Source organism: Polistes dominula, unplaced genomic scaffold (genome assembly GCF_049000335.1).
Source record: "Polistes dominula isolate Pdom_NZ unplaced genomic scaffold, Pdom_raw_medaka contig_18, whole genome shotgun sequence".
NCBI lineage: Eukaryota > Metazoa > Arthropoda > Insecta > Hymenoptera > Vespidae > Polistes > Polistes dominula.
This window is the reverse complement of record NW_028301164.1, coordinates 3,345,797-3,371,670: the sequence shown is the minus strand read 5'-3', so window position 1 is coordinate 3,371,670 and position 25,874 is coordinate 3,345,797. Positions and strand designations below refer to the sequence as shown.

The window sequence follows — 25,874 nt, the reverse complement described above, 5'->3', positions numbered from 1 at the left end:
AAAAGAAGAATAAAAAGAAAAAGGAAAAGAAATGAGAAAAGCAGGAGTGAATTGGTATCGCGGCAAGAAATTTTTTCTGAATACTACGAACTTTTCCTATTCGTTTTATCATTTGCGAGAGAGAAAAAAAAAGAGAGAAAGAAAGAGAGTTATGCTAGAGAGAAAGTTTGGTGGAAGAAGTTACCGGATTCAAAAGTTTGACGGTAGCAGAGCAATGTAAATTTCTCATAGAATTTTGTCAGTACACATCCGCCATAAACATATTACCAGATAGAGAATAAAAGCAGGAATATTTTCTTCTATAACAAGAATCAAGCCCAACAATTCTTCCTTCGTATCGTCCAAATTGCAGCAATTTTCTTTCTTCCTATCGGACTCGGTGTGCCGGATACTAAACGAGAACATTTAACTTTTTTTGAATTTTGACTAAGTAGATATGTCATATTATAGCATTTACATTGGAAAATGTTCATTCTATTTAATAGTATTAAATAAAAAAATATAACAAATATCATATAATAATTGTTTCAGGAATTTTTTTTCGGATCAATATTCGAGCAAGTTTTGTTATTTCGCATAGAGCTCTCTTTTTGATCATTCCTTGAATAAAACTATCCAATTGATATGCGAAAGCTCTCTTCCTAGGAGTATTATGGTATTGTCTCCAGAATTTTAGAATAATATGGTATTGTCTCTAGAATTTTGGAATAGTATGGTATTATCTCCATTGTATTGTACCAAGTATTTGGCACGTAAGTTCGAAATAGGAATATGATTTTGATAGCTAATATAAATGTATTACCTCTATAATTTTATTTTATTCTTACAAACAAGGAGAATCAATAACAACTATATGTACCTACCAACTGAAATAATTTTAAAAAATATATATTAATCTCAGATATAGCAACATCTACGTGCATTTATATTGATCTAATTGATTACATTTCATTTCTCATATCTGTAAGAATGAGAACTAATTTTGGGCATACACGAAAACCGGTTTTCATTCATTTCTTCAATCCATGAATATATACTTATATATATATGTGCACATGTACTCACTTTATATTTGTATAGTCTCACATACTAGTATGGAACCGTAGTCTAAATCAAACAGCACTGTAAATTGCAAATGAGAGCTAATTGCTTTCGTGCTTTACTTACAACCGCAGAAACGTTTTAACAGGCTCTGACGCGCCGAAGTGTTCGTAAACGGATAGTCGCTGTGTTACAGGGAATTTAATCCCAATAAAGGACCAACCAATGGAACTTAACTTCCGACTATCGTATCACGCTTGGAACTTCAATCGAATAATACGATCGAGCGCGCGCGTCCTTTCCCACCAACGATTCAAACATTCAATTGCATAGATTTTCAAATTGTCCCTTTTGAATTCTGATTTCTAAGTTTAAAAGTTTCATTCCAACAATAAAGAGAGGAAGTGAACATTCATGCGCATATATATATATATATTATAACAGAGAGAGAGGATGTAGGGGAGGGGGGGGCTAAAAATCTGTGTTAACATTGAACAAATCAAAGATAGAAGTTCTAATCAATAGTTTATTAATATAATTACAATAGGGATGCAATAAAATTCTATATATATATATATGAATGTCATCATTAAACTCTACCTTTTAATTACTGTTATTAATACTAAGTTGTTAATACATCAGTAATTATACAGTGTAAAATTGTCAAATAAATATTGCCAGATTTTTTTTTTTCTTTCTTGTTTTTTTTTTTTTAAATAATGCAGAGAAAATCCTTGGAAACTAGATAGGTATGCGTATCTATTTACAGAACGTGTTTGTTTGTGTGTCAGGGGTAGTTAGGGTGTTTGGTTCGATGATACAATTGTATGCATAGTGTGGACTCTATTTGCCAGAGCACAAGATACCAGAGTTGGTTGGTATTGGTCAGTCCATAGGCCCGGTGAATGCATAGGCGGATATCTGTGTTTGTTCATCCAGAATACGCTTTGAGCTTTGTGATGACAGGGACGTTACATCTACGGATCTAGCCGCAAAGTTGAGAGCGATTCGCTCGATCACGCTCTTAAGCCGATACTCCAGCCTCATGTTTCCTCATCAACACGATCTGTATGGCTATTTCTATTAACGAGCTTCATAATCTTCTCCTATACTATACTTTTAAACGTTAACACTAAACCTACTAATTGGTTAAACATTTAATTTCGAATTAAATTTATATCTTTTACTATTGAATGTAATACATTACAACATATAGGTACAATATTAATTTGATTATCATTAAATTAATTTGATATCATTAAAATGATCAGAGTTAAATGACAGTAATGTTGAATAGAGAATTTTCATGAAAAATTGTAAAACCAATCGTCTTATTAAATTGTGGTGTGCTACCTTAAATTTTCAAAAGATGAAAACTACATTGCATTTCGTGCTTTAGAAATATCAACCGGATTTCATACTTACGAAACAAAGGATTTCGCGAACGAAAGGAAACTGTTAATCTACTCCTACAAAGTAAGATAAGTAGACAGTAGTTTCTGTTTATAGCTTTCCCACAGGCTGTATCTACAGAAAGAAGAACTAATTCCAACCACTAATGGTTCTGCCAATAGCAATGTCTTTAAGACTGAATAGTGATTATCTTTCGTAAGAGATCGGAGCTAACTCCTATTAAAAATAAATGCAAACAAGCAAAAGAGATCTTTGCTTGACAATAAATTCAAGAATTACTCGCGACTAAACTATTCAATTATTTACGAAAAATTTTAATTAATATTAACAATGATGAACGTTATATTAAAAAATTTATTATCCACGTGCTTACAATATAAACAAATGTAATTACATAGAAGATTGTTCCTTGCGAAATCTTGAAATATCACATAAAACTGGAGACGTTTACAAAAAGATTAAATAGGATTTTCGATTTATGAATCACGATTTCGAAACTTACCACGTCATGGTAACAAGGACAGGATCATGAACGTGTTTCAAAAACTCATCGTTTAATTATCGTGTTAACAAGAGTTTTAACGAATGATTGTAACACAAAAATTGAGATTGTACTTTCAACTTTGAAATTCTTTTTGAATTTCTTTAAAAGACTTGCCTTTGGTTTCCGGTAATAATCTAAGCAACAAAGCTGTAGTAAACCAGGTGACGATACAAAATACAAAAAAAGGATAAGCATGACCATAATTTAAAGTTATCGCAATATGAATATAAAGTTTGCTAACGATGGTCGATATTAAACCATTAAAAATTCCGCATATACAAGAAGCAATCGCTTTGACTTCTATAGCAAATATCTCGGAATTCAAGATAAACACTATATTAGAAAAACCAGCGTTACCAAAGAATACCAATAAAATGGGTGCAACGAATGATACCAAAATGTTTGATGACATATCCGTGATGAGATAATCTTTTGCGTAAAAATAAACGGCCATAGTTAGAGTGCAAAAGCCAACCATGATACCGGATACAAAGATAAATGGTTTACGACCTAATTTGTCAACTAATAAAATTGTTAGGATGGAAGATAACACTAGTGCAATACCAACAACTACGTTCACTGTGTAATCAGAAATTGTACTTGTTGTTTCGTGGAAGATCAGCTGTCCGTACATGAGCATCGTAACAAAACCACCGCATTGCATAATTATGAGAATGAGAAAAATGATAAATAAAGCTCGTCGATGTCCTTTAACCATTAATATATCTTTCAATATGGTCCAAGTAGTTGATTTTGTTGATTTTGTATTTTCCTGTGTCACTAAGGATTCCAAAACCATTGCTAATTCTTCAGATACATCAGTCTTACCCAGTAATTTTTCTAATACCTGTTCAGCTTCCTCGTTTCTTCCTTTCATCGCCAAATAATACGGCGATTCTGGCATAAATGAAAATAGAACAACGAAACAAACCGACAAGAATAGGAATATACCAGCTGCTTTTATCATCGACAGATATGGCACTAATATATAAGACATTAAGATACCAATCGTGAACATTATACCCAAAATTGATACGCTAGCACCTCGCGTCTTTACTGAAGATATTTCACCACAGTATAATGCAGATGACATTAAGCCCAATCCAAGACTAATCCCAGAAAGAAACCTAGCCACATTCATCACCTAAAAACATTAAAAAAGGTAAGAGAAATATAAAACACTTTCTTACGAATAATTGCTTCACCCAAAATTACTTATCTTATCAGACTTCAAAGTGATGTGTAAATAAATCGTAAATGTTACAACTAAAAGATAATTCGAAAAATAATTGCTATGTAACTTTAAACTAATATCATTCTAACAAAAAACGTCTAATATGGTGAAATTCTCATTTAAGATACTTTAACTTTATAATAAATAAAAATGTCAAACTTACCAATACGCTTTTTGCCATCATGATCATACTCCAACCAACGATGAGTGGTAGACCACTTAATAATAAAGTATATTTTCTTCCAATTGTATCAAGTATAAACATACTGATTAATGGCGCTAACATATTACCAACTGACATAACAGCCGTTAAAGTTGAGATATCTGAGCTAGTAAAAGGAATTGGTGAATCCGGTGATATTAACAATACAACGCCTGGTGCATTCCATCCTAACACTATACCAACGCACAAAGTCAACAGATTACCTAAAATATTTAGCTAATTAAACATGGATTCCATTTTTCATTTCGATTATTCGTACAAACACAATTTTCAAGGAATCCTTACAAAGAAAAACTGCCAAATATTCCCACATTTTAGAGCCATCCGGTGACTTATATTTTCCCCTTTCTCCGTCGTTACTCATTTTTGATTTTTTACAGAAAAAAAAAGAAAAACAATTCTTTAGCCCAATTACGAGGAAAAATGATGAAGAAGCGATTGACTTAAACACCGTCGTTAAATTCACGAATGCACACGAGTGATCGTCGAACTTTGTGATAACTTCTATTTTATTTCAACGATCGCTACCATGTTAACTGAGATAACGTAACAAACGAGATTGTTGGGAGAAGTAAATTTATGACAACTCTTAAACACGTGTATTTCTAACTATTATTACTCGCGAGATACTCGTATCTTCTTGTAAATCAAAATATCTTATTCTTTTTACCTAAACAATCCATTCTCAAATATTTAGGTAGACGCATATTTATATACACGTGTGTTCATTCTGAAATCAATTAATGATACATTTTGACGGTGCTCAATTTGTTCTTTTATTGTGACCTCTCTATTTTAATATTCTTTCATTTATCTTTTAGTTTCTTATTATCTTGTAAATAAAAGTATTATTGTATAAGGGGTAAGGGTCAAAAGTAGTCGATTTGACATGGAATGCCCCATATATATATATATATATATATATATATATATATATATATATATATATATATATATATATATATATATATAGATATTCACACATGTTGAACTTATTCGAGGAAAAAGTAGAGAAATTTGATAAATTTGTTACACTCGTTATAAATAAATCGTACTAAAAGTTTGTGTGGGGGCAGTTGTCGGATTTAACAATAACCAAAATATCATCTTAGGTCAAGGTGCAATGTCGTTACTCGGAAATAGGACAAGTTAGAAATTCGTCTGATCCTGTCGGTCTGTCTGTATGTTGGATCATTAAAGCCTCGCCAGACGTAGCCAGTTTAACGACAACCCTTAATTGACTTCGTGTCCAATGCTTGTAACCTCCCTTGTTAGACGTCCAAAGGAGTGGTTACGTTTGCGGCTCTCCGATCCTTTGGACCGATCTAAATTGGGCCAAGTCCCCTTTCTCAGACAATCCGTGTTGTTAGACATTGTTGTGTCTACGAAATACCTCCTAAACTAAATTAATATTGTGTTTTCTATATCCAGATACTCTTGAAAGGATTTATCATTATTATCTTTTAAAATTACATTTAAAAGATTTTCCAATATCGAAGAAATTGTCAAAACTCGTCGAACTGGTGTTCCTCGAAATAGAAAAGACCAGCACTTGCAGCACTTCCACCATTGCTATTCAGAAACGAGTTTCACCATCTCGGACCGTAGAGAAATTTTAATACCGCACGAGCAACATGTCCCTGTAGAATCGACAAGTTCTCTCAAAGGACATACTATCCTGAGTATCTGGCAATTATACAGTCGGATAAGTAAGCTCAGCTTTCGAGGAAAAACGTGACAGGAATTAATTAAAACATGGTCATTCGTACGCTTGCGCAAACCATCTAAACGTAAGAAGCAAGAATTTCATGGAATTTTATCTTATTTAACATTATCTATATATATTTCCTTTTTTTTTTTTTAATTAGTATTTAATGATAATTATTTATAATAATTATCGATGCAGTTTCATTATTTTACAGTCACTAATGCAAATAACAAATTATTTTCATTTTCCTAACGAGGATGATATTTTTATTCTTTCAAAAACGAAAATGTGATAAGTAAAAGAACAAAAAAATCTGCTCATTGGTTTGTCGGCTGATACGTGCTTTGAAAAAAAAAACAAACAAACAAACAGAGAAACAAACAAACAAATAAAAAAAGAAAAACAATAGTATTTGGAATGTAACCGCATATATAGAAGCACACAAAGCGCAAATGTTGACGCCAACGTTCGTTCGGCTCGACATTTCTCGTTTTCTCGCGAATTTTTCTATGGATATCGAGCCGTAATCGGTGCATTTTTTTCTCCCTTCTATTGTTATCTTTCCTCTGCTTTTTCTATTATCTTCTCTTTTTTTTTCTTTTTTATCAAAATGAAAAAAGTCGAAAAAATCTCCATTTTCATAAATAAAACTTTCGTTTATTGTGTCGGTAAATTATCAAAAATAGCAGTCCAAAAATAATTTGCCTCTTAAATATTAAGAATAATGGCCGCGTATCGAAAATAAAAAGAATTAAAAAAAGGAATAGTAAAAGAAGGAAAAAGAGGATGAAAAAGAGTGAGAAAGGAGATTGGAAAGAGTCGTATTTTTACTTAGCTAAGATGAGGTGTCCGTCTTTTGAATCTAAGCAGCTCTTCATTTAGAAGAAACGTAAGAACAGATGAAAAAAGCTCATCTCCCTTTTTGCAAATTCATAATGTTGACAAAATAGAGAGCAACATACTGATAGGGGAAGGGAAAGAAAATGAAAAAAAAAAAAAAAGAAAAACTAATTACAAAAAAGGAACGTGAAACTTATATTAATCGGTTTGAGTAAATCCAAGTTTTTTTCGTTTTCCAACGAGAAACATGTGAAAAAAAAAATAAAAGAGAGAGAGAAATATAAATAAAAAGAGAAAAAAAAACTCGTGCTTCGTGTTCGACTAATTGTGAAAAAAAAAAAAAAAAAAAAACGTATATTTCCTTTTTTAATTGAGAAAATATTAAAATCTTGCTCGTTACTCTTTTACTCGCTTAATACGGTGATATTTTACAAAATCTTTCTAATTAATTCGTTTGAAAGATGAATTTGTACTATTAATCAATTAATAATCAAAAAAATAAAATTTACACTCGTGTACATATTTCTCTTATTATGAATGAAAATATTAAACAATGTTTAACGATTATCAAACACAACCATATTAAAGATTAAGCTATCTATTCTGGATAATAATGTCCATCAAATATTCAGAAGCATTTCACCGCAAAGTTATGTTATTCGTGTTCGTTCAGATATGCCAGGGTAATTTCAGCAATTTGTGTCTATGGCAAATGGTTAGAGAAAGAGAAACTGGCGAGTGGTATATTGATACGAGAAGATAACAAAACCGATAAAATATTACGCTGTTCTACGATATAGCTCTAATGACAGTAAAAATAATAATAATAATAATAATAATAATAATAATAATAATAATAATAATAATAATCAAATAATAATTTAAATAATTTCATTTTTTATCAAATTCACATTCATTTTCTCTTATAAATATCCTGTTTCTCGAGGTTTACGTAATGAAATCTAATTTTTGGGCCATTTTTTTACACTGTTTTTCAATATAATACAATACAAATGAAAAGTTAAAGGAAAATTATCTGTACATAGAACACAAATAAGAAGAATTCGTATCAGAGTTTTGATAAATCGTCAGAGACACGCATCTAGTTTTTGCATCAGCGAAAATGAAACTGACGAGACCGTTATTATCGCACGTCGAAAAGTCAGCAGAAAAATTGTCGAGAATTTTAAGGAGCGAAGAAAAAAGCATGCACCGAAAAAGATAGATCGACGTGAAAGGACAGAAAATAACAAAAAGATAAAAAAAAAAGAAACATGTGTACATATCACATAAATTAGAAATGAACTCTTTTAATAAACAAGTTTCGAAGATAATTTATTCTATAATATTATTATAATATTATTTGTTTTTATAATTTGTAATTATTTATTTAATTATCAATTTAATTGTATAAAAATGCGCGCCTGTTTGTATGCAACCTTCCAGACACACTTTGAAAATGTTTATACACGTGTGTATGACGGGTTGCCTATCTTTCGGGCAGAAACAAATTCCGTCCCGACAGAGTAGTTGTATCTCTGATTAACATGAACCTTTTTCAGGAGAATATTTTACAAGAGATTTACTACTCATTTATCGAATCAAACTCACGGTCTATAAATGCTTTTCAACAAATAGAGATGTCTTCAGCTCTTGGATATCGTATATCTACGTGCTAACTCAGTATCACACAGTTGAAAATTAATAGGATATGAACTAATTCGAGAAGGTAATAAATCTCGATCGTTTCGCCGTTTCCTTTTAACTTACCTACCTAAACTAGAAATCCCTCTGTGCCGTCTACGAACTACTCTTACTCCAGTTAAATTTCTGCGCATGGATCGCGCGTAGCCAGATAAATTCGATTAACCTGCAAGTTTCGTTAACAACCAACGTTAAACTAACGCTATTACCAGTAATTCCAATTTGTCATCAAGAAGCCTACGACAGAGAGAAAGAGAGAGAGAGAGAGAGAAACCTTGTCCAAAGAAATATACAAAATTGAAACCAAATAAAATAGGTCACATAGAAGTTTGCTTGTTCTTGTCTATTATTTAATAATAATTTTTATATATTTTCTTATTAAATAAATTCTTATTTACTATAGTTTGACATTATATTATATATTTATTAATTTTGAAATGCAATCGCAATCAAATATTTTCCTTGCTCTTAAAGCATAGTATTATTCATTTTTATTTCATTGTTTTCAACAATCCATCGTTCAAAATTTTATTTATTTCTGTTTCTTTATCATTAAATATTAATGAAGTACTGGCTTCGCTCTTTTTTATTTAATGAACAGTTCAAGTACAATTTAACAGGAAAAATATTTTATCATTTTGTTTGAGTTTTGATAACTAGTGTTGACATTTTCTTCGAAACAATCTTTTAATACCATCATACATGAAGTTTTGGTACGCATACATAGAGAAACATACAATGTATGTAATAAATAATATGCACAAAAGGTAATTTATTTTTTATATGTTTTAAAATATACATTATTCTCTCACAAGTGCTATCATTTTCTCACATAATGTATTGCAACTATATCCGTAAAGAGTTTATAATTACTTATAATTTCTCATTGCTAATTAACCCTTTAAATTATTTAATTTAAAGTCATTGACTCGTTTTATCATAGATAAATTGACAAAGTCATTAACGCTGATTAAAACAGTAGTAAATTTTATCAAATGGTAAGACAGTATCAATAAAACGTTCTACCTTATCGACACAAGAATAGTACTGAGCTATCTATCGAAAGAGGCGCTGCAATAAAGTTCTTAACATTTGTCGATATTGTAGAACGCATATAGTTAACGATAATCACAATAGAGTGCGCAATGTTTCAAACAGACGATTGCTGTGATTACGGCATGGCGTCGGCCAAGTCGTGTGTCATCGTTGATTATAGGTGAAAAACGTATTAAAAGATTTAATTAGAAAAGGAAGAATTTTACATGCAGTTTTATTAATAAACAAGCTCTCGTAATAATTTTAAATGCAGGTGAGAGTCGAAAATTAGGAGAAATGTTATACCACATGGAGATCAAGGAGAAAATTTTGATCGTACGAATTGTGCGACAACGCAGATTGGTTTACGTTATGGCGGCAAATTCTAGTTGAAAAGTGTATGGTTAAAAATGACAAATATGTTTAAACGTTGGTACGTCGATAATTAAAAAGTGAAAACAAGAATATTCTGTATTTAGTTTAATTCGTGTTATTCTATTATATCAAAAACAAACATTTAATAATAAAAAGTTTCCAAACTCGTTACCTTTTAAATCGCACAGTGGCGACTTATCATGGCGGCGAAATTTTCTTAACTGTGGTCGTCGTGCTATGCGATTACCATCGTACATTATATCGGCTCGTTAGAATCTCAACTGTTTGAAGAGTGTATTTAATGTAAAAACGTGGTGTGTATGATATGCAATATGTAAATACCTATATTTTCTTATTCATTGATTGTGTACATACGCGCATTCTTAATATTATTATATTAGTTTAGGTTGAGTGTGTATAAGTTCAAGAACCTCTTCTGTGTATATTCTTATTATTCAAAGAACTTAATTTTCTAATTTTGCATTTTAGACTGTACGAGCTTATTCTATATATACTTCTGTAAATATTGTGATAATTGCCATTAATGTGTTTTAAGATCTGGCAGGATGAATAAGCGTCGCAGAACTTCATCTGTTGCAAGTCGTGGTACAGAAGATGACGGAGAGGACTTACCACCTGAACCAACTAAAAGGAGAAAAAAATTAGATCCTGTAAGTTTTATATTAACTATATCATCAAGCATTTATTTGTTAAATTTATGTTAAGAATTTCAATATTAATTCTTTACTTTATATTGCGCTAACATAATATTATTTTCTTATTGTCATATTATATGTATACAATGTTTCTATAGAGTGATTTGTGCCAACAATTGTATGATGTTCTTCGCAATCAAAAGAAAGAAGATGGAACATTATTATGTGATGCATTTATACGTGTGCCTAAGCGTAGACAAGAACCAGGTTATTATGAAGTAGTATCCAATCCAATAGACCTCTTGAAAGTTCAACAGAAATTAAAAACCGATGAGTATCGTGATATGGATGATTTGGCTGCAGATATTCAACTCATGGTCAACAATGCCAAAGCTTTTTACATGGTAAAACTAAAGAATTCAAACTATTCTATTTTTTTTCCTTTTAAATTATTGTTTATTGTACATTATACTAGATACTAGATTCGAAATAAATCTTTTTCTTTTATAGCGTACATCTCCAGAATACAAAGATGCCTCTGAACTCTGGGAACTATGTACAAATACCAAAAATCGTATTATGGAAGAATATGAGGATCCGGAACCTAAAGGAAAACTAATATTAAAAGTTGGAAGATTGGTGACATATCGTTCTTCAAAAATATATAATAAATGATATAAAAGATAATAAAATTAATTCATTTTTTAATTTGTAGGCACGTAAAGCTACTTTAAAGCAAGACGATGCTGAAGATACTTCTGAAAGTTCTACGAATCCTGACGAAGAAACTATGCAACAATTTGAAGATTTATTTGCAGCTGTTATGACAGCTACAGATCCTACTGACAATAATAGGCCATTACATCCAATGTTTCAATTAAAACCATCTAAAAAAGGTTTGCTTCCTGATCACGTTACTTATCTTACGATTAATATAATTTATACACGCTGTTTAGAATGTTAACAAATATTTTAGCTGTATCCAGAATATTATGATGTTATTGAAACACCGGTGGACTTAAAAACTGTTGCAAGAAAAATTCAAGAAGGTGCATACAGTGGAATCGGAGATATGGAAAAGGATTTAATGCTAATGTGCAGAAATGCGTGTCATTTTAATGAACCAGGCTCACAAATATACAAAGATGCTAAACTTTTAAAGAAAATTATTACAACCGCTGCAAAAAGACAAGATTCAGGACTAGGAAATAATAGTATAAAAATTTCAAGCACAGCACCTTCAACACGAAGTAAAAGAGGAAGCCGTACAATGGCACAGTCAATGATAGCCCAAACAGCTTTACTTCCAGATGAAGATGAAGAAAGTGATGACGAAGAAGAAGAACCTGCAGAAACAGAAGAAGCAGATAATCCACAATGGCAGCTATTTCAAACTATTAGAACAGCTCCTAATAATCAAGGTATTTTTCATTAATTGGTCAACACATATTATGTATAAAATGTCAAATTATATATCAATATATTAAAATTGATAATATATTTTCTTTTAGGTGTTCGAATGAGTGAATATTTTTGGAAATTACCATCTAAACGATTATATCCTGATTATTACAAAATGATTAAAAATCCTATATCTTTACTACAAATTCGTACAAAAATAAAGGTACATTTGAAAAATCATTTTCATTAACATCGTAATCTAATGAAATTACTTTTTGTTTGTATATATTATATGTACATAAAAAATAATACTTTTACAGAAAGGCGAATATGGTACTGTTAGTGAAGTTGCTGGTGATATGAACATTATGTTTGAAAATGCTAAAAAATATAATATTCATACTTCTAGACTATACAAAGTAATCATCTATATTAATATTTTTTTAATCAATATTAACATTCTATGATTAAACACTATCTATATATATATATATATTTGTTTTTTATTTCGCAGTGTGCTGTAAAATTACAAAAGATAATGCAAGAGAAAGTACAAGAATTGTTAGAGTTTGATCAGGTAAATAAAAGTTATTATAAGGTAAGTAAAACTCATTGCATTTTTTTTTATTCTAATCAGTGTTATCGCATACATATTTTATGACTCGATACTATCTTTTATTCAATCATTGAAAATAATAATACATTTTATATTTTCAGGACTCGGATTCAGATAGTGAATCTGAAAACAGTTCGCAACAGCCAAAGCTTATTAAACGAGCGTCTAATCTTTTAACTCGGGGAAAATATAAAGATAATATACCATTGAAAAAGCGTTTATACGCTTTAGTTAAATGTGTCATAGAATACGTTGTAAGTAATTCCATATTGACGTAAACATATCAATGGTAGTTAGTATAGAGTTTTTAATATTTCAGTGCGAAGATGGTCGACAGCCAATGTTAATGTTTATGGAAAAACCTTCAAAAAAATTATATCCAGATTATTATCAAATAATAGCAGAACCTATAGATATGTTAGCCATCGAGGCAAATATAAAAGCAGAAAAGTATCAAAATGAAAATGAATTGATTCAAGATTTTAAGGTACTGCTTTAAAATAAATTAATATAGATGAATTATAATTCTTTGTGATTGGGAATACGATATATATCAGATAAATATAATCATCTATATTTTTAGTTAATGTTTAATAATTGCCGTCAGTATAATGAGGAAGGTTCATTAATATACGAAGATGCAAATACATTAGAAAAAGTTTTAATGGATAAGGTAAAAGAATTAGGTCCCTTACCTGAACAAATAAAACCCAAATCAACAGCTTCTACACCTACTAGAAATGTTGGGTATGTGAAGATTTTAATATTTTTATTTATTTCATAATATATAATAAATATAATATTAATATTAAACAGAATGTAATGATATATAGGGTGTCTCATATAACTGAACTCACGATTTTTCAAGTACTTGCGATAATCTATATTCTAATAACCTCGAAAACAAAGAAATGAATAGAAATGGGCGATAATAACTTATATTTATTATTAAAATATTCGAAATTATATTTAATTCAGGAACATTGACTAATGTTGTATTACTAGAAACTTAATACTGGCTACAATCAAGGTTATAACACTGTAAGGTCAAAAATATAGAGTGCCATTTAAAAAACTAAAGGTAGCCTTAAAAAACACAAAGAAAAATTTGTTTAAACTTTTTTTTATTGCAATTTATAGTCAATCAAAAACAGATCAACTTTTGTTCAAATTACTTTTTTGTCAGATTATCCCAAGTACTTAAAAAATCATGAATACAGTTATATGGGACACTTTGTATATGTGTGTAGCTTTTTGTAATATCTTAATTGCAATTTCTGCAAAATCAATTAGGAGGCCAAAAAAGTAGTACCATTACATTTACAAAAATTAAGAACTATGTATGACACTATAAAAGATTACCACGATGCAAAAGGAAGACAATTATCTCTTATTTTTATGAAACTGCCAAATAAAAACGAATATCCAGATTATTATGAAGTTATTAAACAACCAATGAATATGGAAAAGATTGCATCTACTTTAAAAAATAATGGATATGATAATCTGGAAGAACTGGTATCAGATTTTATATTAATGTTCGATAATGCTTGCAAATATAATGAACCCGATTCTCAGATATATAAGGTTTGTATTTTTCTTAATTATAAAATTATTATACATCATTTCTTTACATTTAAGTAACCAAAGAAAATTTAAAAACCAATTAAATAACCAACAAACAATGAATCTATTGAAACATTAAATAAATCGTTACACTTGTTAAAAAAAAACCAATATCTAATATTCTAATTATTCATCTTGTTATAAAAACAAAATTTTCTATAAAAAAGAAGGAAATATACAAAATTTAATGCTATTTTCTAAATCTTTAAAACAACATTATAACTATAATTTTACATTTATACCTAAAATATTTAAAAATATTAAAAAATTTAAAAACCTAAAAATATAATAAAATATAATTTTTCATTATACAGAAAATACTTCAAACATTGAATGGCCATATCTTTCTTTTCTTCTCTTTTTCTTCTTTTTTTTTCTTTTATTTTTGACATTAAATATTTTTTTATTAATAAAAATTAAATTAATTTTTATCAATAAAATAAATACCAACGAATTTTCAAATTGAACAATCACAAATTATTCAACTTTTTCTTGTTCGTTAGAATTTTGTAATTCTAATGAACGATACTTAAATTGAAATTTCGCGCTAAAACATGGAAAGCTTAAGCTGTTTATGAATAAGGGGTTTGAGGTTACGTACTATCAGCATCCTTCGTGCTATCGTCGGTTAAAAATCGTGTGATTTATCGAGTATTGTGATCATTAAAGTTACAAAATTTATTAAAAGATAAAATAAATGTTCTTTTTGCTCGTATTAACAATATTAAAATAATAAAAATATTTGAAATATTGATGTGAAAATACTTTTTAATAAATTAATAATACTCCATTGTGGTCTAGTTGTATGATCTATACTGAATACTTAAAAAGATTAAAAAATGAACAATCAAGGTTATGTGCAACAATTAAATAATGTTAATAATCATAAACCTTTGAAAGTTCGACCCTGTTTTATTCGATTATTAAGAAATAAAGATGTCGATCAACGTACAAGAAAAAAATATAAGAGAAATGAAACAGATGTAAATACCTACAATTAGCATATAATTAGATTTTATATAGAAAAAAAGAAAATATCTACAATTAATAGTATTCTTATTTTCAAAACGATAAATATAAGAATAGTTAAGATCGAATGATGTTTCAGGATGCTTTGATTCTTCAGCGACTAGTATTACAAACTAAATTACAATTTAGCGAAGATGATGAAAGTGTACCAGATGTCTCAGCAGCTATTCAAGAAATATTAGCAACAATATTTACAGCTCTTTATAATCATCAAGATGAAGAAGGAAGATGTTATTCGGATTCTATGGCCGAACTTCCAGAACATGACATTGTAGATGGTAAAAGGTATATATCGTTTATATATTTATATATATATATTTAATTATTAATATGATTTTTCTTTGGAAAATTACTAATAAACGTTATATTTGTAATTACAGAATACGAGGATTATCACTGGATTTGATTAAAAGAAGATTAGATAGAGGCGCTTATAAAAGATTGGATAGATTTCAAGAAGATGTATTTACATGCCTAGAGCGAGCAAGAAGACTTTCACGTACAGATTCTCAACCTTTTGAAGATAGCGTTGAATTGCAAGCATTTTTTCTGCGTACGCGTGATGAAATAACACGGGGAGGAGATCTGTTACATTCTCCTGCACTAAATTATACACTTCTTGATCTTTCAGCGCAAGTAGCAGAATTGAAACGTATTAAACATCAACAAGAGTTAACTATGCCGAACGAAGATGAAAGTTGCGATGGGAATGAAACTAAGGTCTGTGATATTATTCTATACTGTTTAATACTTATGATTTGAAACAAAATACATATATCATATTGAATCTTATTTTAGGATTCTGAAACGAATACCAGTACAGAGGGTAATCATAATGATGGTGGAGGAGGATCTATGAGTTTTAATCAAGAAGTATACAGAGCTGGTGATTTTGCTTATATAGAACCAACCGAAAGAGGCATGGAATATAGTGTTGTATTAATAGAACGTCTTTGGACCAATACGGAAGGACAACAAATGTTATATGGAAATTTATTCTATAGACCAAGTGAAACCTACCATATTGCGTCCAGAAAGTTTCTTGATAAAGAATTATTTAAAAGCGATGCTCATGTTGCAGTACCATTAGTTAAAGTTGCTGGCAGATGTTGCGTTTTAAGTGTAAAAGATTATTTTAGAATGCAACCTGAAGGATTTTTAGAAAAAGACGTATATGTATGTGAATCTAGATATTCCACTAAGGCAAGAGCTTTTAAAAAAATAAAAGTCTGGAATTTTGATCCAGATCATTTAAAATTAATACCACGAGAGAAACCTTTAGAACCAAAACGTGTAATTTCTGTGTATAAAGAAAGATTAGAAAAGCATAAAGAAGAAATTGCTGAATTAGAAGAGGGAGAAAAATTAACAGAAAAAGAAAGGCCTGTATGTTATCAATTAATTCGAACTTGGATCTTTTTTTTTCTTCTTTTCTTATGATAGAATCTTAACATTTTGATAATTATTGTATAAAAAATTGTATTTTAATTCTCTTTCATAGAATGTGATATTATATAATCCTGAAGATACTGAAAATACGTACTATGAACAATATAACACATGTGCTGGATCTGTGAAAACTGGAGATTTTGTTTATGTAGCAACAGATGGTGGCAGACAACAAATAGCTCAAATTGATGCAATATGGGCAACGAAAGAGTATGTCCAAACATTTTAATATTTATCATTAGTTGAAGAGAAATGAAAATATTTTAATAAGTAAATATTACATATTTTACAGCGGCAAATGTTACTTCAAAGGTCCTTGGTTATTAATGCCAGGAGAAGTTCCACATGCGCCTACTAAATTATTTTATAAGCAAGAATTATTCCTATCTACAGTTGATGGTACTCACCCTATTGTTGCAATTGTTGGAAAATGTGCCGTCCTTGATTATGGAGAATATATATGCAGTATGTATATTAAATAATATATAATAATAGTATTATTTTAATAATGTATTTAAAAATGATATACTTATTAGTTCTTACAATAATATCTTTCATGAAATTAATAAAATAATGAAGTAAATAAATATTAAAATAATTTATTATTTGTAGGTCGACCAACGGAAATACCAGAAGATGATATTTATATTTGTGAATCTCTTTACGATGAAAGTAAAAGTTTAATGAAAAAACTAAGTCAGGAAGGATTAAAAAAATTTAACCATAGTTCTGCTGTTACAGAAGATGAAATTTATTTCTTCCGGAGACCAATTAATCCTGCTAAAGTGAGTGTACTTCCTTAAGAACAATATATTAACTTAAATATTAATGACACCTTTAAATCATATAAATTCAAATTAACAAAGTACAGCTTCATTCTTATACGCAACTAACTATAAAATTATTGCTTGGCATGTAATGCGTGTGTTATAGGTTCCGGGTGACGTGGCTCAGACGCAAAATCAAGTCAAGTCCGTCACACCCAGTTCAGCTCAGTTTGATATGGTAATTACTAATTTACAAAATTGTACTATCTGTCCTGAGGGAAGCAACATCAAAATTGCATGCATTTAATATCATACAGACTGATGCAGCAGATTAAATTTCAATATAATTCAAATATCAATAATTCAGTCAACGAGATTAGGAAACAAAAGAATAAACTATTGTTCTTAATACATCAGTTATATAATATAAATTTCAGGTTTATACATCTTGCTGTATCGATCTGTCCATATGCATGTTGTGTTATTTTATGCCGGCATATTTATTTTCTTTTATTATTATTGTGCAGTTATGTTTTTACACATGGCACTCATAGGGATGAGCAATAATTTAGATATAGGGAACAAATTCAGAGCACCTGTTGGGTTTATATTGTTAAACCTGTATATATAATATACAACACCACCGAAAATTTACTTGCTTCCATGTCGCTCTAACCAGATTTATATAAGAATGAAAAAAGTTGCTTTAAATGGAGTGCATAAGATACTAATATTTTTTTACCGTAAATGAAATTAATCTTCAATTAAAATATAATATATTTAAATATGTATATGTAGCTTCTTGGGTTTGAATTGTTTAATAGAAAAAGAAAAAAAAGAAAAAAATAAGTGAATTTAGTATTTAGTAAAAATGACTAACATTTTTGAATACTTAAGGATAACAATTGTGCAAAGCCTATGTTAAAATGTATTCCATTGTTTGTAATATTGTGTAAGATTATATTCGAAACTTATCAAATAACATAACATTCGGTAACGGATAATGAAGGTAACAAAACATAAATGGTATAGGAAGCATCGCCATTGTTACTGAAGCTGGAACCTGAAGTACTACTAAGCGTGGGAGAAGGATTAGGAGTGGGTGTTGGGGAGGACAGCATGGATGCTGGTGGTCCACCATCCGTTGGATCTACTGAAGCTCAACCGGTGCTCTCTAGTATTCAAACACCTGTGTCGTCTAGAAAGGTAGGCTTTATACAGTGAAATCATTTGCTTACCAAATTGTCACTTGTTGTATTTTTATTTGTTCACTTTATTTTTATTTAAGAAATATGCCAGCATACTTTGTGTTTTTGCACCATTGAATTTTCGTTCTCTAACACTAGTTCCACAATAGGATGTGTTCCTCTTGAAGGTATACTTAGGCAATATCGGTTCACTATACGGTGACATTATAATTTGTCTTTTCTTCTGTTTAGAAAACTACCGGTAAAAAATTAGTTACGGGCTATATTTTATATTCGAGTAAAATGCGAACGCAGATTACACAAAACAACCCAGAATCATCCTTTGGAGAGATTAGCAGAATTGTTGGCAATGAGGTATTTATTTCTTTGTTCATTCATATTTTTTTGTTTTATTATGAAAATATGTTTGAAGGAACAAGTATGCAACATAATAATTATTTTAAAATTTCACATACTTAATCCTTATTTTTTTTTTTTTTTTTATTTATAATGTACATAAATTAGAATATTATAAATAATAAATAACAATTTATATATTTCAGTGGAGAAAATTACCGGCAGGAGAGAAGCAAGCTTGGGAAGAAAGAGCTATTAAAATAAATGAAGATGGAGGAGGACAACTAAAAGGTGGATCTATGACAGTTGGAACTAATGCATTACAAGATGTAGTATATGAATGTTGTTGGGATAACTGTGATTGGCAATTTGAAGATATGACTGATTGCATTGATCATTGCATTGCTGAGCAAAATGGACACGTACAGTCATCTTTCATGAATGCTGCTTCTGGTAAGATATTAATTGTTTAATAATTTATATTGAACTATGTCATATAATTTATATTATACCAATTATTGTATTGTATAGATGTTGAATTCCAATGTCAATGGCGTGGTTGTGGTCGTACTAGAAAAACTGTACCACCATTTCCAAGTGTACAGAGACTTGCAAGACACGTTAAAGAAGTACACATTCTTAAATCAAATGGTCGTATCATCCCACCCTCCGAAAGAAGCAAGTATGTCCTACTATTTTATTAAATATTTTATACAATTTATATACATATATTTTTAAGATGTAATAATTAATTGACACGTTTATTCAGAAACTATATGGCTTCGAAAGGTCCTACGATACTCCCACCAATGGAAACAGGTAAAGTATTCATTAAATATTAATTAAATGCTATGCTAGAGAAGATATTTATTAATTTATAATCTATGTGTTAGAAACATCAGCTGCAGCAACACAGACTAGTAATATACCAGCTACCAAACAACCAGAGCCATTGTTTGTTGCTGTACCTCCAAGGCCGAGTCGAGTATTACATTCGGATGCATATTTACGGTAACATTCTACATTATAATGTACAATCATTATAATGAGAATGTCTATTTAACACGTTATTAATGTAAAAGTCATTCGTAAGAAGAGATCAAATTTGAACATAATATTACGAACATATAATATCTGAGTTGATTTCCAGGTATATTGAAGGATTAAATGTAGAAAACCGTTACATATCAAATTGGGATAAACAAATGAATGCTACTCCTGAAAATACCCAAATTCCTGATATAACTAAATTACCTGCTGAATGGTTGGGCAATGGTGTGGGCAACCATGGAAATGTGGTGAATGCCTTATGGACACTCAGAAATATGATGATGCGGGATGTGTTAGCTATCAATAAAACTTTATAGTTTATAAATCGTTAAGATCTGTAATTTTTAACAACTCGATGCTACCTTAACTACAGTTTATAGGTCCGTCGATGCTAGATGAAAGACTGACAAATTTGAATAGTTTCAATATTAATATATTTATGTATTATGATTTTCTAATTAATTCTGAGTAATATTTAAGAATATTTAATTTTTCATTTGAAAAAATTTAATAATATATCTCATTGCCATAACTGTGAAAAAAAACAAAAAAAAAAGGAATGAACTTTTACACACTTATACAGATATTTTTAATCTAATTATGCATTATCATACAAATTTTTATATTGGGTAATGTTTAGATTATCCAAATGTACTTTTTTACACAGAGTATAGTATTGAAAAATAATAATAGTTGAAAAATATTTCTCTCTGTGAAAACTATTTCAAATAAACAAAAAGGAATATAAACTATAGAACTTATTAAAAAAAAAAAAAAAGAAGAAAAAAAGAAGCAAAAAAAAAATATTTTATGTAAATATTTTACGAATTTTTATTTTTTACTTCTCATAAATAAGATCTTGTATTTTCTATATTACATGATATAAAACTATAACTTGAGAAGTACTCATCTTGTATTGTTCATTTCAAACTAAATCCTAACATTAAAAAACTTGTTTCTATTTTATTTCATCTTTTTTCTAAATATATTAAACAAGTAAAAAAAAGTGGTTTCATATAGTCTTCCATAAAAGAATATTATTACAATTTTTGTAAATTTTAATTACTATTCTATAATCTTCTTAAAATATCTTTTAAAAAATTAAACACTAACAATATGTTAGTAAAGAATTTTTCTGTACTTTTAAAAAAAATTATTATTATCATATATATATATATATATATATATCAAATGTAAATGTGATTATGTATGTACATTCAGCTTTACTGGTAGTGCATAAGATTAGGCTTTAATAAAATTCAAGTATATAAAACATATTTTTATAAATAATAAATAGTTCATAATATATATTCCATGTATAAAAATTTACAAATGAATTTCAAAGTTCTTTCATTACTTACAATTATTCATTTACTGAAATTTATAATTAAAAAATTTGTTCATAAGTACATTTCATGTACTCATAAAGGAAATAGATTAAATATTTATTTCAAAATTCTATAAAATAAAAATTTAATATATAAATTAGAATTTTTCCCCTGTTATATATACATATATATATATATAATGAATAATTTTTTTTAAAATCTAATGTATATCATTTCACCTAGCATTGACAACCATAACAGTATGAAAAAAATATAACTTGTAACTGTGTATTTAGAAGAAAAATGAGTACTATTATTTACTTATTAAGTAAGATTTATATTAATATGAATTTTGTAAGTTAACGTTGAACTGAGATTGTTATTTTTTCTTGTACTTTGGATATACATTTATATCTTTAAATGAAAGAGGGATATAAAAGTATTTTTTGCTCAAAAGTCGCTCACCCTTCCACCGATTTGCCAATCACCCCATTTGGTTGGTTCCTTTTCACTATTTGTAATTAATTCTCCAGTTTTAGGATCGGTATCGACCAATACCAAATCAATGAAACGTTCACGTGGTGATACACCTATTTATATGAACAGTATTTAAAAGATATCTATTCATATTTTAGCTAATTTAAAATATGTATTTTTACATACGTGGCATTGGCTGTAATTTCAGTTTCTCATGAAATTGTTTCATTCGTGCTGATTCTTCCTTCTTCGATTCTGAGTTTTCCATTGCTCTTATATTACCTACGAATATTACATATATCATTAGTATAGATATCATCAATTATCATCACTATCAAAACATGCTGCATAAAATTAATAATTTATTATTCATACTATATTTAATTTATACCTGTCATTAAGGTATTAATCCTCTTCATTAATGAAATTTGTAAATGTTTATGTATATTCGAACGAGCTAACATGCTTATGATACTTGATACCCAAAAATCAGAGAATAATTTTTAAATGATATTGATTTATGAATGATGGTATTGTTAGTTTAAATTCTACGTTGATTAGTAACGAAACAAAATGCAAACGATAGACAATTTTTGTTCAAATAAAGGGTGGCTATAACAAACAAACAAAAAAAGCATCTATTCAAAAACTTATAATGATTCAATTTAAAGCATTTAAGCATGAATTCTTTAAAGAGAATATCTATGTTAATAATTTTAGTTATATATTTATTTACTTAGAAGTTCATCTGTGACTTATCAATATTTATAAATAAAAAATTGTCAATGATCTTAGATAAAATCAACGAAGAACTTCTATGTAGATACATTGAAAATATCTGATTTCTACCCCCTATGTTGATCAATGAAATTCTTAAAAAACAAAATTGCAAAATATATATTTCAAATAACAATTATCTCACAGCCATTTAAATCAAATAAAAAAAATAAATTTATTTATATATTCTTAAATTCAAAAATGAATTTATTGTTTTAAAATTGAAATAAAATAACAATAAAATTATAGAAAGAGGCTTGTTGTTAAACGAACAAAATTAGAGATAGAAAGTTATACACGAGTAAAATTATTGAAATAAGTATTTAAAAAAATTCTCCTATGATAGCTATTCGTTGTAGGAATGGTTGCGACTGGCAGGACAAAATCTGATACATTGATTTTGCTGTAGTATTCGTTGGATACATATTTTTCTTTCTAATATTTTCTAACATAATTTGTGGTTCAAATTTTGTAATGTGATTGCTAACTGTTGTTTTAGGTAGTTTTGTATTATTCTGAATAGTTGTAGAGTCATATTGATCATTTGAAGTAATGGGTGTCTCAAAAGTATCTGCGTTTTCACTATCATCAGCCTTGTAAATTACATTTGGAGGTGCCATAACTTGCATCTTTGCAGAATCTGATTGAAGCGTTTTATTTTTATTAGTTTCATCTTCATTTTTTGAAACATTTTCAGAAACAATTTCTTGCATAAATAATGTTTCAACATTTTCATATTTTTTAGTAGTTTTTACTTCGTTCATCAGCTTATGTCTCAATTGTGATAATTTAATAATTTCTACAAAATTATTAGTGTCATTTTTATGTACATTATCTTCTTCATGAATCCTATCTTTTGAATTGTATTCTTCTTTCTGATCGTTTTTAGTAAAAAATTTATCTGAAGTTGACATTTTATCCGGTAATATATTTTGTATCCTGCGACAGCAATATAATGCACCAGGATCAATGGGATGTGCTTCGGTATTAAAAACATATCCTCCTGAATCAACGATACAATGACCCCATTGTGTTTTTATGATATCTCCTTCTTGTCCATTATTGTGAATAAAATTATCTGGATCGAAGAGAAGGTACAAATATTTAGTTGTTTCTGCAAGGAAAAAAGATTCCATTCTATCTGCTTTCCGATGATCACGTACATCATTAATAGTTGCATAACCACATTTAGTTTTGGCACTATGCTGTAGACTTCTGAGTATATCAACTCCTACTTCAATTAAATACGGGTCTCCAGTAGCCCTATATAAATACATTACAGATTCTATAAGTTCTGGTCTCAATGGATAACTTTCTCTGTTTGTTCCAGCTTCACCTTGGGGAATATTATAAAATTCAGGAGTAAAACCAAACTGTTTCCAAACACGATGGTAATTGTGTAAAGATCTCATTGCATCTCCTATTTCTCCGAATAGACTTAATACACCTGGCCAATAAGCATCTAAGGATTGAAACACAGGTAAAGTAACTTGACCTTTTGTCATAGAAACCCATAAATGCCAATCTTCTCTGCGAATGTACTTTTCTACAACAGCTTTATGTTCATGAAACATTGCAGCTAGCCATGGGTCCTGAAACAATAGTGTTCCTTTTGCTAAGTACTCAAAATATGAATCGATTCCTGCACCGATTCCAGAATCCTGAGCTGTCCAATGACCAGTCAATACATCTATATGATTACCAACTAATCCAATATTAGATTTGTAATGATTTAATGCTTTCAAAGCATTGATAGCAACTTCTTCGTAAATGGGATCACCGGTTAAGCGAGAAAGTGTACCAAATTCTAAAATGAAGGTACCAATTCCAGCTGTACAAGTAATACTTGTTTCTCCCTCAGGAACACCATACTTCAAATTAACAGTCCCATATGGCATTCCTGTTGGTGTATCAAAAGCAGGGAGCAATCTTTTGGCCATATCTTCAGCAAGACGTAACAATGGACCATTACATGGCCATCCTGGTTCTAAAGGTACACCTGCTTTGCGTGACAATAAATGAGCACTCAAAAGTCCACCAACAACTCGAATATTTGTTTCAAAAACAGATACATTAATGTTAGCTTCAAAATTTTCTCTTTCGCTTATAATCTCAGCGACACGACGAAACTCAGAGAAATTTCCCATCACAGCTAAGGTATCTAATGCATCGATCAATGTTAATGAAAAACTACCCCAAGTATCAAAACCATCGCAGCTAAGTGATCTTAATTCATCATAAGGATATGCATAAGATAAATAGCTAGAATATGCATGATCAAACATTGATCGCACTTCTTCCCTCAGAGCGATTAAATCCTTTTTCTTATATTCTCGTGCACCACTTACGAGTATTAGAAGCCCAAAAAATAAACTAATCTTTAAGAAAATCATTATATAAATAATATTGTTTACTCTTTTCAACTAAGGGCTAAGAATTTCTCTAGAAATATTATAGAAACAAATAATTACTTTTTATAAAATAATATCAAACTTTATTATTAAATTAAATTGTCCACTGTCATCTTTGAAGTCTAATACACACCATGTGGTCATTACTCGTGAACTATTTTAACATATTGATTAGATTTAGGTTACTGTATATACGTTTAAAATCACTCGCGCTCTCTGGTAGTTAAATTTTTTATCGAGTTCTTTTTATTAATCTATTACAATCCATTATCTCAAATTAAAAATATTGTTACTATTACTTTAGTAGTACTTTTTATAACGTCAACACTAAAGAAAGATAATCATACCATTGTAAATCATATGAGCATTTAAATTCAATATATTCTTTAGATCTACTGTCGGTAAGGTAGGTCATTAGTATCAATAAAAAAATCAGTAGGTAAGACATAGTCGATAAAGAAATCTGCATTGTAAAATCGGTAAAGAAGGTTTAAAGGGATTTATAATAACAATCAAAATAACTTTCATTATCCATTTATTTGGATATGTGCTTGTGAATATTAATTATATTTACCATTACATATACATAGGAATATACTCCGAAAAAATATTTCGTACTTTTAAAC

The 25,874-nt window shown here is 29.2% G+C and overlaps 4 protein-coding genes across 4 annotated transcripts; 1 reads left to right on the top strand and 3 right to left on the bottom strand.

The window, feature by feature from the left end:
* Positions 1 to 1,591: 1,591 nt before the first annotated feature.
* Positions 1,592 to 5,365, bottom strand: LOC107072355 (facilitated trehalose transporter Tret1-like). The gene is made up of 3 exons (XM_089178985.1): positions 4,741 to 5,365; positions 4,396 to 4,658; positions 1,592 to 4,142 (listed from the first exon to the last, which is right to left on the bottom strand). The coding sequence occupies exons 1-3, from the start codon at positions 4,817 to 4,819 to the stop codon at positions 3,072 to 3,074; spliced, it is 1,413 nt and encodes a 470-aa protein (XP_089035111.1). The 5' UTR covers positions 4,820 to 5,365; the 3' UTR covers positions 1,592 to 3,071.
* Positions 5,366 to 9,869: 4,504 nt separating this feature from the next.
* Positions 9,870 to 20,587, top strand: polybromo (protein). The gene is made up of 27 exons (XM_089178986.1): positions 9,870 to 10,451; positions 10,674 to 10,788; positions 10,932 to 11,177; positions 11,284 to 11,412; positions 11,489 to 11,667; positions 11,749 to 12,194; positions 12,285 to 12,397; positions 12,495 to 12,593; positions 12,689 to 12,772; positions 12,892 to 13,044; positions 13,110 to 13,277; positions 13,374 to 13,541; positions 14,087 to 14,377; positions 15,525 to 15,730; positions 15,826 to 16,165; positions 16,244 to 16,831; positions 16,947 to 17,104; positions 17,187 to 17,359; positions 17,507 to 17,679; positions 17,828 to 17,899; positions 18,694 to 18,867; positions 19,101 to 19,223; positions 19,412 to 19,658; positions 19,737 to 19,887; positions 19,975 to 20,024; positions 20,099 to 20,216; positions 20,356 to 20,587. The coding sequence occupies exons 1-27, from the start codon at positions 10,438 to 10,440 to the stop codon at positions 20,570 to 20,572; spliced, it is 4,995 nt and encodes a 1,664-aa protein (XP_089035112.1). The 5' UTR covers positions 9,870 to 10,437; the 3' UTR covers positions 20,573 to 20,587.
* A 1,355-nt stretch (positions 20,588 to 21,942) lies between these two features.
* On the bottom strand, positions 21,943 to 22,589 carry LOC107072359 (uncharacterized). The gene is made up of 3 exons (XM_015332225.2): positions 22,452 to 22,589; positions 22,247 to 22,342; positions 21,943 to 22,173 (listed from the first exon to the last, which is right to left on the bottom strand). Exons 1-3 carry the CDS (start codon positions 22,522 to 22,524, stop codon positions 22,034 to 22,036), a joined length of 309 nt encoding a protein of 102 aa, XP_015187711.1. The 5' UTR covers positions 22,525 to 22,589; the 3' UTR covers positions 21,943 to 22,033.
* Positions 22,590 to 22,634: 45 nt separating this feature from the next.
* Positions 22,635 to 25,598, bottom strand: Edem1 (ER degradation-enhancing alpha-mannosidase-like protein 2). Its single transcript, XM_015332224.2, has one exon. The coding sequence runs from the start codon at positions 25,228 to 25,230 to the stop codon at positions 23,161 to 23,163; it is 2,070 nt and encodes a 689-aa protein (XP_015187710.2). The 5' UTR covers positions 25,231 to 25,598; the 3' UTR covers positions 22,635 to 23,160.
* Positions 25,599 to 25,874: the final 276 nt, after the last annotated feature.